Here is a 13565-nt window from a genome sequence, read left to right on the forward strand (position 1 = left end):
CTTCAGCCTCCTCTCTTCTCTCCTGTTCTCTTCTGTTTCCACCTTCCTCTCTCCTCTCTTCTCTCCTGTTCTCTTCTGTTTCCACCTTCCTCTCTCCTCTCCTGTTCAGATTCCTCAGCAGCCTCTCCTCTTCATCTCTTGCAGCCTAGAATGTGTTTCGTTTTCTGCAGCAAATGAAAGACAACTTATTGTCTCATTTTATAGTTCTGAGATCTGGGATATCCAGGGCATTGAGATGATACAAAGTGGGAAGTATAACAATAAAGAGTACATTACATATGTAGACTGGGTTGTATGTAGGTTTACATCAGCATTCACTTGGACTTCTAATGAGCTGACTAGCAGTCTAACTATCAATGTAAATATCACGTCCTTTAACTGAAAGACAAACAGCCGAAGCACCTCTCAGCTGGCAGCTAGACCACACAGTAGTGAGGAAAGATTATTAAAGTCACCTGTCACCAAAAGAGGGAGCAACATTTCGAAGTTCAAAGTTCTTGCTACACATTCTACTCACATGACTCTGGCAAAGCCTGTCAATAAGTATCAGTAATAATAAGGTGTTTTAGAAACAGCAGTTGACCTTGAACTACACAAAGCATTCACTCTCCAGACAAGGATCTTGTAGCCCATCAATCAACAGAAAACTAGAACTGACCATAACTATCATTTGGTAAGAATTGTTTGTAAATTTGATTATAATAAGATTTGAGTATTTATGAAACAACATTAGTGAGGAAATACTGTAATTCAATGTTATCCTCCTTGGTTTGTGCAAATGTGGTTGTGACCCCAAAGAAATGCGAACCTTCTCTTACACATGTACTTCAGGTAGGGAATTGAGAAAATACCAGGAACCAGGTTTTGGTGAATCTAGGTAGTATTCAAGTAGAAAACAAATATATTTACCGTTCTGTGTATCTTAGTTGGCTGAGCGTAATGATTCCAGGGTTGCTGGTTCAATTCCAGTGAGGGGCCAATACAAACATGTACAGCCTCACAGCTGTATGTCCCTAAACATACTGAAACACTAGTTTTCACAAAATCTTCTTGGATGGACTTTGACCCTGTTTGGTGGATGTGGCTTCAGCAATGGATTACATATTACAAGAATTACAAGAGCGATCAGAACTATGCACTGTAGAAGAAACATGACTCTCCAACACTCCAACACACCTCTATTATTAAGACACACTGATTTCTTTCTGGGTTAACATCAGAATCTATCAACTGTCTGACGACACCGTCACCATCTTGGACCTGAGTGTGAGTCACTTGATAACCTGTGAGTGGAATTGCAATTTACAGTAATATATAAACATCATTACTCACCAAACCAGAAAGGCTATCATCACTCACCAAATCAGAGAGGCTATCATCACTCACCAAATCAGAGAGGCTATCATCTCTGACTAAAACAAGTATGCTATCCTCTCACTAAAAGTTAGGACAAAGTGTCATGAGTAGGGGACAGATGAAGAGATTATATACAGACAATGCATCCCAAATGACAGCATATACCATATTATGCCCGTCTTTTTGAGACTCGGTCAGGTGGCGACAACCAAGTCGTTGGTGATAAACATCCATTTGCTGAGGTATAACACAATATTTGTAGAAAGAAACATCCATTAGCTAATGAGGTATAACACAATGCTCATACTTGTAGTAATTTTACATATAGGCTATTTGGGTAAGGATTAGTCGTGTTTAACAATTTGCACAGTGTTTCCATAGCAGTTGATTATTTTTTACAGTATGGTAGACCATTTTAATGCATGTCTCACAATGTGTATATTTATGAATATAAATTCTACTATTAAGAATATAGATATGATTATACCTGAATGGGTGTTTACTTTTATGACAGACATTATTCACCATCTTCAGCCTCCTTTCCTGTTCTCTTCACAGTTTCCACCTTCCTCTCTCCTCTCCTCTTTGGAGGCACTTGGGGGGGTGGCAGGTCAGGGTGGGAGTAAGGAGATGTAGTGTGGGGATTTTAATGTGCATAGTGATGTTTGGGGAGGTGTACAGACAGATAGTAATGGACAAGTGGTTGAGGAGCTCTTGGACTGGAGACAGTTGGTGTGTCTGAACGAAGGGAGAGGGACGAGAGTAGTGTGTGCAGTGGCAATGGGGCCGAGGGAGAAGGAGGAAACAGTAGAAGGGTTATGGAGGTGGGTGTTCAGTAAAGCGGATTGGGATACATTTCAGTCAGTGAGCTAGCATGGAATGGGAGGTGGTGAGGAGGGGTGCAGTGATGTGGATATTCTGAATGCAGTGGTCAGGACAGGTGCAGGGGTGTGGATATTCTGAATGCTGTGGTGAGGAAGGGTGTAGGGATGTGGATAGTCTGAGCGCAGTGGTGAGGAGGGGTTTAGGTATGTGGATAGTCTGAATGCAATGGTAAGGAGGGGTTTAGGTATGTGGATAGTCTGAATGCAGTGAAAAGGAGGGGTTTAGGTATGTGGATAGTCTGAATGCAGTGGTGAGGAGGGGTGTAGGGATGTTGTCATGGCACACTTTTTTAGATGCCATTGAATTTTGAAGGGTAAACTCAAAAATGTGCTAAATATTTTCAATCCGAATATAGCGCTTTTGTTGTCATGGCACACTTTTTGTAGACGCTTTTGAATTTTAATATCATTATAAAAAAGTATATTTTGAAAAAATTCACAATTATAAAAAAAATTGATTGATACATTAAAAAGTGTGGATTGTAGTTCACCTTCACCTGATCAAGAACCCATACTTTTCGTTGTCCTAAATTAGTTGGTTTTGACGGGCGAATATGAATGTCCATTATAAAACTAACTTTACCTCGCTGAAGAAGAAGCAGAATGTGCGCTTGTGGTTTGCTCTGCCTACTTCCTTTCCAGGTTCTGCCAACTCTGCGTCACTGAACGACGGTATTTGGATTATCCCAGTTCAGTTATAGATAGCTAATCCCAATGTCCACACTCACAGACTCGCGGACTTTGAAGCGCGTTCTGGTACGTCTGGGAGGGTTTAGGGCTGACCCACTGTCAAATCGTCAAGTGCGCATAAAGAAATAAGAACGGTGAACTACTCTAGGCCTACATTAACAAGGAGTCATAATGGCACATAGAACACAGGAAATCTGAGGAATGCAATCACCTTATTACACACCTAGTTTATTCTACTATTTATTTTAGCTTTTGCTAAACGATGCTGTTTTGACCAAAAATAGTACATTGATTATTGACAACTACCTCACGTCCACTCTCTAGGGCCAGAGCCTGCAAGACATATAAATCAGGCAGTCGGTCTATTAAGTGCATTGGCCGCGAAAAAAGTAAAAAACGTAAAATAAATGGTCCCAAACCCACAATAGTGTGCAACAAGTTTCTGCGTCTGCAAGGTAACATGCTAAAGTCCCAAAGGGCAGTCCCATTACTATTTGTAGCATTTAGAGCCCTTGCAGCCTATTGCACTCAATCACTTAACAGGTCACATCAGTTAAGTCTGTGAGGGTTTAGGCTTTAGAGGGGACATTGGGATTGGACCAACCTTTGGTAGTTGTCAGTGGTGCATTGTGGGACGCAAAATGGCTCCATCGTGTTGTCTGCTAACTAGCCAACCAGCTAAATCTCATAGCCATAACGTTGCATTTACAATAAAGCACGTCCTATAGCGCATTGATAATAGCTGCTGGGTTATAGAATAGAGGTTATAATTGTGAGAATAATACACCTTTCTTGCATTCATCACTTTTTTCGAGACGACACCGCCATGGTAAGGACCGAGCTAGCTTCAACATGCTAGTTTTGCTTTCAGTATTGGCTTTGCTTAACGTTACGTTAGCTTAAAACCTGAGTGCAAATTGCTACATTTACATGAGTGCTAATTATCTAGCTGGCTAAATTGTCAAGGAGATAAGTAAATCCTTATGCTACATTTGTCGGTGTTAATCTGATGTTGGACATACAGAGTTAGCGCCAACTAACGCTATCCTAACTTTACGAACGGCTAGGTTAGGATAGCTGTCGTATAGGTTTATCTTGACAGGCTAACTAGCTACCTAACTTCAGTAACTGGCTTGCTAACTAGTGATCAGCTGATCAGTGTTTGTAAACGGTGAAAGGCTTATGGTGAAGCTGTGGGCTCTTAATGCAAACATTCACACATACTTCATTTCTCTTTGTCTTTGTTAGTCTGCCAAATTAGACAAAGTGAGAAGTGAGTCCACCACACGAAAAGATGACAGAAGAAGTACTGAGTTTTCCACAAGAGATGACAGAAGTACAGAGTCTGTCTCAAGAAGAGGTAACAGAAGAAGTACAGAGTCTGCCACAAGAAGAGATGACAGAAGAAGTACTGAATCCAGTACAAGAAGAGATGGTAGAATAAGTACTGAGTCTGGTGTGAGGAGTAGTGACAGAAGAAGTACTGAGTCCAGCACAAGAAGAGAAGAAAGAAGATCAACAAGTACAGGTAATCAGATAGTCTAGTTGATCACTTCTTAAATATGCAGTTTGTGGATTTTGGCCATTGATTGTAAAAGTGGCACTGTCAAACAAAAATGGTCCCTGTAAATTGTGTGCTGTCATGTCTGTGCCAATTTCTGCCACATATTATCAAAACCATTCTCAATTTATGTAATTTCAAGACTGAGATATTATGGGAGGTTTGAAAAATAGTGTTAATCACAGAAGGCCCAGGCTGCATCTTTAGCCGATATCACAAGTGCTCGTCATGGGGTCTCAGTCATGGATAGCCCTGGCTGTGCTCTGTCATTGTCTGCTGAAGGTAAAGAGAAAAAGAAAAGGAAACGCAGCCGCAGTAGATCATCATCTTCCTCCTCATCCAGCTCCTCCTCCTCTTCGTCCTCTTCATCCTCTTCATCCAGCTCTTCATCATCCTCGTCCTGTGGTAGTAGTTCTAGCAGCAGCAGGGGTGAGTTGTAACCGTGTTTGTCATCGGTGTAAAGATTTGGTTTTTCAAACATTTCTAAAAACCTGTTTTTGCTTCGTCATCATGGGGTATTTTGTATAAATTTCATTTATACATTTTTAGAATAAGGCTGTAACATAAACAAAATGTAAAGAGGTCTGAATACTTTCCAAATGTAGTAAATGTTTGGTAAAAGAAAAATGTGCCTTTTTTAAAGGCTCTGTACCAAGATGATTTTTTTGATTGGAAATGGAGCATGTGTATTTGGAAGTCGCCAGGCATTATATTATATGTAAAGGTAGACAATCAATCAATCGAATGTATTTATAAAGACCTTTTTATATCAGCAGTTATCACAAAGTGCTTTCACAAAACACCCGGCCTTAAGACGAAGCCTGATGGACATTGTCTTAGCTATATTTTATTAAACTCTTCTAGATTCTCACAGCAAGTCCAGAAAGAATTCTAAGAAAAGGAAAAAGGAAAAACAACAAAAAAAGGTATTGTTATTTAAATATTAATTTCTTCTCAGGACTTGGTTGTAGTTATGATCCATGCTTTGAGAGAAGTTTTTTTTTTTTAAGAAATGTTTTTGTACAAATATTGTGCTGTTTATTATAGAAAGCGAAGAAGGATAAGAAGCATAAACGAAAGAAAGAGAAGAAAAGGAAGCTAGAGGAAGGAGCTGCACCGGGACCTATTCAGATCTCCAAGGTAAAACACCTTTACCAGTCTACTGTTTCTACTGATGCTGTGAGGCCAGTGGTTTGACACTTTCTGAACGCTGTGGTTTTAAAGTGGATTGTCTGTCTTTCAGTATTTAAAGGAGAGAAAGAGAAAAGGAAAGTACAGCATGATCTCAGGAAAGAAGATAAAAATGAAATTGAAGAAGTCAAAGAAAGACAAGCTGGTGAGTATGAGCGTTATTAAACATGTTTCTGAACAGTCTGATGGTCAACAACTTGCTGTCAGGATACAATGAAAGGTCCGGATATACAGCTGTAGGACATTTTACGGTAGGAATCATTGTGATACATAAACTGCTCTTAAAAAAGGGCATTCACTTAAAAATGTACTGTCCCATGCATACTAGTATGTTTAATGTTTTTTTTTTTATGACAGAGGGACAAGAATCGCGCCGAACTGCTGGAGTTTCTCAACTCTACATTGTAATGTAAATGCTATCATCGTTAGTTCCAGAACCTTCCACTTTTTTCCAGAACAGAACTCAGGAAAAGACACCCTTTGTGATAAAGCTCTGAACGAAGATCTTTTTCGAGGGTTATCACGACAAGAGATGTCAGAGATTGACCGTGTTGTTGCTAAATTGCAGCACTGCCAAGTCTCTGACTTAGAAGTTGTATCTCTTGTTGAAAAGTTCATTGTCACTCCTGTGTTTGTCGCCCCACTTATTTTCAAACTATAACTGATGCCCATTTGATTTTTAAAGTTGTATTTTTACTATAATGTTGGAGGAAACTTTTACTCACTGTTTGTCCACACGAGGGGTTGTTGTGCAACAATGTAGAACTGTTGCCATGCTGGAGACTAGTGTCATCAGCTAAGGTCTGAGTCACCAACAACATACCTGGGTTTAAATAGTACTTGTTTTCATAATTTCAGCCGTGGTTGATTAAGCTTGCCTGGCACAATGGAACCAAAGGGAATCCATCTTTCACTCCTGGTGTGCTTTAAAGTATTTGAAAGCAAAAACTATTTGAGCCCAGGTCTCACAGAGTGGTTGGCTGTAAGCTTTAGTGTAGCATAATCCTGTCCTATATAACACCAGTCAGTCATTTCATTGTTTGATAATTGTTTGGTAATTGTCTTAAGATCCAAAATTGTCCCGCAGCTGTACTGTTGGCGTTCTCCTTTGGTATTATGTTCTTTAATGACTAGGGTATTTTTTAATCAATAGTTTGTATAAATCTGAGAGTCGACTGGATTGTCATCCCATGTTATAATATAAATCTATTGTATTTTGGATGCGTGTTGTTTTTCTAATTTACAGCCCAGGCAATTGAACCTGACCCGAACCAAAAGGTCCCTGGTTCAAATCCCAGTGCCATCATGAAAATCTGTCCTGTCCTTAAGCTAGACAGTTTACCCTGAGTGTTCTCCAGGTATCCAAAGTGGCAACCCTCTGTACTTCTTCAATTCAGCTGGACCATGTGGTCAGTTCATGAATAAATTAGTTTAACCCTTAATACTTTTAATAGAAGTCCCAAAACAGTCCTGTTGCTCGCCCATTACTGTATCACTGGCAATGCTGTTTCTTTACTGGCTGGTGATTTTTAAGAAATAGCATACAGGTCTGTCAGTCGGACACGTTAATATGAGGTATGTTAATATGCTAATATGAGGTGAACTTGATATGCAGTTAGCTGACTGACCAACCAATATAACTGTTCTTACTCAGCAGCAATCTAATGCTGTTGTAGAGATACTACAGGTATGTTGTAAAATTCTACAACTAATAAAGCATCCACTCCCTTTGTGTGTTAATTACTGCAGCCATTGGGAGTCTTCAACACGATATCCAGTTTGTCTTGTGTCAGGGCATTGTCAATCTTAGACACAATAAATATCCTCAAGCTTGGTTGCTTAGCAATACAGTTGAATAATACAGTTGTATTCCTGCTTACAAATTTAGAAGAAAATAACCAATAATCAAGACGCGGCATATTGAATTAACAATATTTAGTATTAATATTTCTAATATTTTACAATGTTATAAAGTTGAATGCCAAACTGTCAGAGCAGTCAGTGATTTATTGTAGATTTTTTTTAAATTTATAAAAATGTATCTCTTAAAAAGTCATGTTTATTAGAACTTTCCTTGACAGTGTCAAGACAATAATTTGAGAAAATAACAGAACTTGTTAATTGCTTTTTGTGTAAGTCTCATGGGTTCATTAGGCTACTTGACTACACATTACCAAATATGTTAGGATGAACAAAGACACTGGAAAAGGAAGTGCAACACAGTTGGCTCAGAATCTACACAGATTACAAGAGAATGAAGACATCAATAAAGGTACAGCCAAGAATGTCAGAAAGATCTCAAGACGTGATGAAATACCCTCGGCAGAACTCCCACATAGAAAATATACAAGTCAAAATATTTCAGTAGTGGTCAGTGCCAGATTGCCAAAGGAGAGGATGGGCTGGTTGTCCCTTTATTTTCCCCATTCTCATCCAAGGACAGTTCTGGTGAGGGGGTGAGGGGGTGGGGGTCACTGAAGGCTGAATCTCTACGTCTCAGACTGCCTTGGTAGTGTACAACCCTTTATGTCTGAAGTCGGGCATGCTCCACACCCTCTGGGCCCTCTCCTCCCTCTCCTCCCGGGCCTTCTCCACGTCCTCCGACACGGTCTTCAGCTCGCACGCGCCCTCCCCTCTGCCCCCGCTCGCGGCCAGGCTCGCCGTGCTGCCGAAGGGGTTGATCTTGACGCGCGACTTGAAGTTCATGAGGGACATGCTCAAGGCCCGCTTGTTGTTCCACTGGCGCGTGAGCCGCTGCGCCTCCTGCTCCTCCTTCATGCGGTCCAGGGCCTCCAGGATGACTGTGCGGAAGAGGGGCGACACCTCCTGCACCTCCGGCTCGTTCTCAGTCACCACCTGGCGGAACCTGGACGTCGGGGAACATGGAACACAGCCTCAGCTAGACCCATGAGCTACTGTTCGACCCGGGTTTCACTGCTAGACCCTGTGTTACTCTTTGGGTGAACGCCCTGGCCTTAAGGCTAACCCCGTATCTAAATCCCATTGAAATTAACTGGCCAACACAGGTCTTCATGTCACTGGTAGGTTTTCAGTCAACTGACTGGAAGTCTCTTCTTGAATAGTTGAAATCCTCTGTTAACTCAGATCATTGTGACTATTTCAAACCAATGCCATTTTGTATATGATTGTTACACACCCACGCATTCCGTTTTTTGGGGATACCCACCTGATTTCCTGCCCTGAAAAAATGTTTGTAAACATTTGACAATGCCCACAAAAAAACATCTGTTTTATTCCTTTTTAGAGTAAGGCTATAACATACAACATATGGAGAGAGTGAATCATGTATTAAAGCATCATGTGTAATAGAAATCTGTCAACACAGGGGCTACAGTCCCACCCGGTCAGTTAAGCCACCAAGGCCAACCAGTGTATTCTGGAATGTATAGTCCTGGTTGTAAAGGTGGTGCTGGCGTGGTAAAATCGGTCCCCGAAGATTGTGCGATGTGGGCATATATGTGCCCCATGTCAACCAAACCACTGGACTTTAACAACTATCTCAGGTATGATAATGATCTGTCTATGCAGATTTAAGCAACATACTACACATGCATCTCAAAATGGGAGAACATTTAAAAACTTTAGTTTACATATTATACTGGCATAAGACCCGGAATGCATTTTTAAGCCTACAGACTTCTTCTCAAGGAATCACTAAAATCTAAGTGAGTGTAAGTTTATTATTCTTATGTATTGCACATTGTCATTTACCACACAAGAGAATTTAAACAGCCATGCTGAAGGGGAAAATGACAGATCTAAGCCCACTTGGGGATTAGATCCAGCAACCTCTTGGCTGCTGGTCTGATGCCCTTACTGCTAGGCTATCTGCCTGTGTGGTTTCCTCTCATTTCAATAAACATGCCTTGAGAATAAATTAATGTTAACCTGCAGATTTAAAAATAGTCAAAACTGAGATGTTCAGCCACCTGAAGTAATGGATATCTTGGTGTCTCTCTGCCTGGTTATAAACAGAGGAGGGAAAACGTGTGGGTGGACTGGTTACTTCTCACACGGAGGGTTCAGAGAGTCTGTATTTCCAAGGCGTAGGAAGAGGATGAGCTGTTAGTTTTCCACTCAGACGCCTCTACCGTCCTCACTGTACCACAACAGCATGTATCACTAGAGCACCCGGGAAAAACTCTGATCCGGAAGATCCAATATAGCAGCCAAGCAATCCACTTTCCTCAAGGCTTTCGTGATATCACCACTGCCCTTGAGTCCTTTGCTTGTCAGCCACTAGTTTTCAGCAGTGGCCTCTCAATAATAGTGGCCTCACAGTAACAGTGGCCTCTCAGTAATAATGGCCTCACAGTAACAGTGGCCTCTCAGTAATAATGGCCTCACAGTAACAGTGTCCTCTCAGTAATAGTGGTCTCACAGTAACAGTGGCCTCTCAGTAATAATGGCCTCACAGTAACAGTGGGCTCACAATAACAGTGGCCTCAAAGTAACAGTGGCCTCAAAGTAACAGTGGCCTCACAGTAACAGTGCCCTCTTAGTAACAGTGGCCTCATAGTAATAATGGCCTCACAGTAATAGAGGCCTCACAGTAACAGTGGCCTCTTAGTAACTGTGGCCTCTCAGTAATAGTGGCCTCTCAGAAAATAGTGTCCTCACAGTTACAGTGGCCTCTCTGTGTGAGCAGCAGGGCAGGATGAGTCAGGAAGGCCTGCCAACTTAAGCCACTTACTCCTCTCAAGACAAGGCTGATCATTTCTTAGAAGGCCTTTAAATAGAGCAGCCCCCACCATTCCTCTGCTCCTGTTTACTGATTGGCCGATTGGCCTCCGGCACTTTCTGTCCTCTTTTCCAAAACACGCTCTCTCTTTTTCGACAGTGTGGGTGAATGTTGTCTCCACAGAAGGAAAATAATCACCAAATGCAGTATATTAACGCAATGTAAACAGCTCCAGTATGTGGTGTATATTGCTGACAGTGTCAGTGGTCCAGAAATAATACCTGCATGTAACCAGTGTGAGCTGATTTACCAGAATCCAGCAATCACAGACCTCTAACAGAGAAAACTCTAATCTGGCATTCCAATAATCTATTGACTCTGGGCTCAGTGTTTTTTTAAGCACTGAATTTTAATGGGCCGTTGTGGTGGCCATTTTTGGTCCCAGAGTTCAAGGTTCATGGGTCAAAGCTTTGCTTGCACAAAGAACATGACCGGATGTCCAGGGTAGATAATGACGTTAGCTTCAGAAACAGTTACGGTCAAGACCAATCTCAGTCACCTTAGTATGACGGCTCCACAGTAGGACGGATGCACCTTGGAGCACAGGTCCTCCAGACCCATCCTCTCACCGACGGCCAGGTCGTAGGTGCTGCGTGGCGTGTTGGCCAGCCAGCTGTAGTCCACGCCGGTCTGAAGGCGCCGGTACTCGTTGTCCCTCTCGCGCTGCATCCTCTCAGCCTCCTTCAGCTGCCAACTGAGCTCCAGCATCAAGGTGTCCGTGACCACGTCAGACGGATCCCGCCGGGGACCCCGGTACTCTGGCTCGCCGCCCCAACCGAACCACGAGGCCATCGCCGCTGACACCCTCTCCCGCTGTGTAACGCGTGCTGGTGGGGGGGAGGGAGAGTAGTGTGAGGGTCAGTACACAGAATCATTATTTGACTTCATTGGCAGAACCGGGGACTAGAACAAGAAAGTATGAACTGTACCCGCTGCTGTAAGGAGCTCTGGGAAAGAGCATCTGATTAAAGACTCAAATGTTTCTAGACTTCTTTGGTTGTTAGAAAGAGGTATTTATTTTTTTGTAAATGTAATTAGATAGTTATGTAACACAGAATCTTGTTTCTTCCGATAGTGTGTTATACCTCACTATCTACTGGCTATTTGTTTGTACAGGTAGTGCGTTATACCTCACTTTTTACTGGCTGTTTGTTTCTACAGGTACTGTGTTATACCTCACTATCTACTGGCTATTTGTTTTTGCAGGTACTGTGTAATACCTCACTATCTACTGGCTTTTTGTTTCTACAAGTACTGTGTTATACCTCACTATCTACTGGCTATTTGTTTCTACAGGTAGTGTGTTATACCTCACTATCTACTGGCTGTTTGTTTCTACAGGTAATGTGTTATACCTCACTATATACTGGCTGTTTGTTTCTTCAGGTAGTGTATTATACCTCACTATCTACTGGCTTTTTGTTTCTACAAGTACTGTGTTATACCTCACTATCTAATGCCTTTTTATCACTTGTGTTTCCACCATGTTGTCCTCCCCAGACAGACTGTTACCACAGATCTGTAAATATTCCCAACAGGGGATCAACACAGAACGTTGTTTCACACCCACAGCACTGTTGTTCTTTTCACCTGCCTAGGCTTTTCATATCAGTCCATTAGCACTGGCTATGTTTACAGAGACAGACCAATTCAGATTTTCTTTCTCTACTTCGTCTTTTAAGTACTGACATCAGATTATTTCAAATCAACTCTTTTTTAGAACTGATCTGATTGGTAAAAAAAATATGGTGAGAAAAAAATAAAATAAAAATAACACTCAATGTGACCAACATTTTTGTATTGTTTTCATTCTGTTAAGGATATATTGGTTTCTCAGTAAGTCTGGAGAAAATATCTGATGGATACCCAAGTTCCTGTTCATGTTGGCAAAACTGAGATTGAGTTGGCGTGTGAAAACATTTTCCACTTGGACACCCTAACTATCAATCAACCAATCAAATGTATTTATAAAGCCCTTTTTACAACAGCAGTTGTCACAAAGTGCTTTACAGAGACACCCGGCCTTAAATCCCAAGGAGCAAACAACAGTAGTGTTGAATTTCAGTGGCTAGGAAAAACTCCCTACCAGAGAGTCTTACCTGACACTTATCGTACTAAGCTACAACAGCAAAGCCTTGAACTGAAACAAGCATTGGATGAAAGTCTTCTTACCTGAACTGATCTAGATCTTGAGACCCGTAGCAGGAAAGTGACTTCACAATGGAGTGAATGTAAGTCCTTGACTCAAGAGAGTACAAGAGAGAGATGTTGCAGGACGTGTTGCTCTCTGTCTTCTCCGACTGGTGTCTGATCACACACACACACACACACTCCTCTCACTCTATCTTATAGTGCACAGAAAACACCACCACTCCATCTCACACAAAAACAAACACACACACACAGTCCCCAGCTCCCCGGTGGCCTGGCCTGTCGTTGCTTGTTCCTGGTGGTTGGGAGAACTGTGTCAGTTGGGAATGGAGGATCACAGACCTTGATGAAGTGGCTTGTGAAGCCTCTTATGACGCCCAGTTGCCATAGCAATGCTTGTAAGCCTATTTAGCCATTATAATCAGCTGACAGTGTGAGAGAAAGAGAGGGAGTCATGGAGTAACAGAGAGGGAGAGAGAGAAACCGAAGGGAAGAAAGAGAGAGAGAGAGAGAGACTTTGGGGAACCTGGACCGACAGAGACGAAGAAAGAGAGAGAGGAGACAGAGAAACAGAAACGAAAAGATGGAGACAGAAGAACAGAGAGAAAAAGAGAGGGAGAAAGAGAGAGACACACAAAAACACTGGGGAACAGAGGGACAGAGAGGGAGAAAGACTGGGTGAGATGGGGAGAGAGAGCAATAAAGACGGAAATGTTGAGGGAGAGAGATAAAGACCAAGTGGGATGGAGGGAGATAGAGGGGGGAGAGAGGGAGATGATGGGAGATGGTGTATGTGGGCTAAACATGACAACACGTTACTGGTGGGGCGACAGGGTCATCTTTTAATAGCTTTTTAAAGGTCTCTCCTATATCAACAATGCCCACCCAAACGTAATGAGGTCAATGTGCACAGTGGCTTTCTGCATGAACATAAAAGCTGTTATTTGTTCATACACTGTGTGTGTTCAAT

General features: G+C 42.0%; 2 protein-coding genes across 3 annotated transcripts; one reads left to right on the forward strand and one right to left on the reverse strand.

Moving 5' to 3' along the window:
* The first annotated feature begins 3530 nt into the window (after positions 1 to 3530).
* Positions 3531 to 7410, forward strand: si:ch211-22i13.2 (uncharacterized protein LOC553945 homolog). Of its 2 annotated transcripts, none has more exons than XM_020056031.3 (7): positions 3531 to 3759; positions 4179 to 4458; positions 4732 to 4920; positions 5356 to 5417; positions 5539 to 5631; positions 5735 to 5827; positions 6040 to 7410. In XM_020056031.3, the coding sequence occupies exons 1-7, from the start codon at positions 3757 to 3759 to the stop codon at positions 6088 to 6090; spliced, it is 771 nt and encodes a 256-aa protein (XP_019911590.2). In that variant the 5' UTR covers positions 3531 to 3756; the 3' UTR covers positions 6091 to 7410. The 2 variants fall into 2 exon arrangements, with proteins under 2 accessions (XP_019911590.2, XP_010893421.2); XM_010895119.5 differs by having other exon boundaries at positions 3532 to 3759; positions 4774 to 4920.
* A 261-nt stretch (positions 7411 to 7671) lies between these two features.
* rd3 (retinal degeneration 3, GUCY2D regulator) lies at positions 7672 to 13054 on the reverse strand. The gene is made up of 3 exons (XM_010895120.3): positions 12617 to 13054; positions 10944 to 11271; positions 7672 to 8548 (listed from the first exon to the last, which is right to left on the reverse strand). Exons 2-3 carry the CDS (start codon positions 11234 to 11236, stop codon positions 8179 to 8181), a joined length of 663 nt encoding a protein of 220 aa, XP_010893422.2. The 5' UTR covers positions 11237 to 11271; positions 12617 to 13054; the 3' UTR covers positions 7672 to 8178.
* Positions 13055 to 13565: the final 511 nt, after the last annotated feature.

Source organism: Esox lucius, chromosome 18, assembly GCF_011004845.1.
Source record: "Esox lucius isolate fEsoLuc1 chromosome 18, fEsoLuc1.pri, whole genome shotgun sequence".
Taxonomy (NCBI): Eukaryota; Metazoa; Chordata; class Actinopteri; order Esociformes; family Esocidae; genus Esox; species Esox lucius.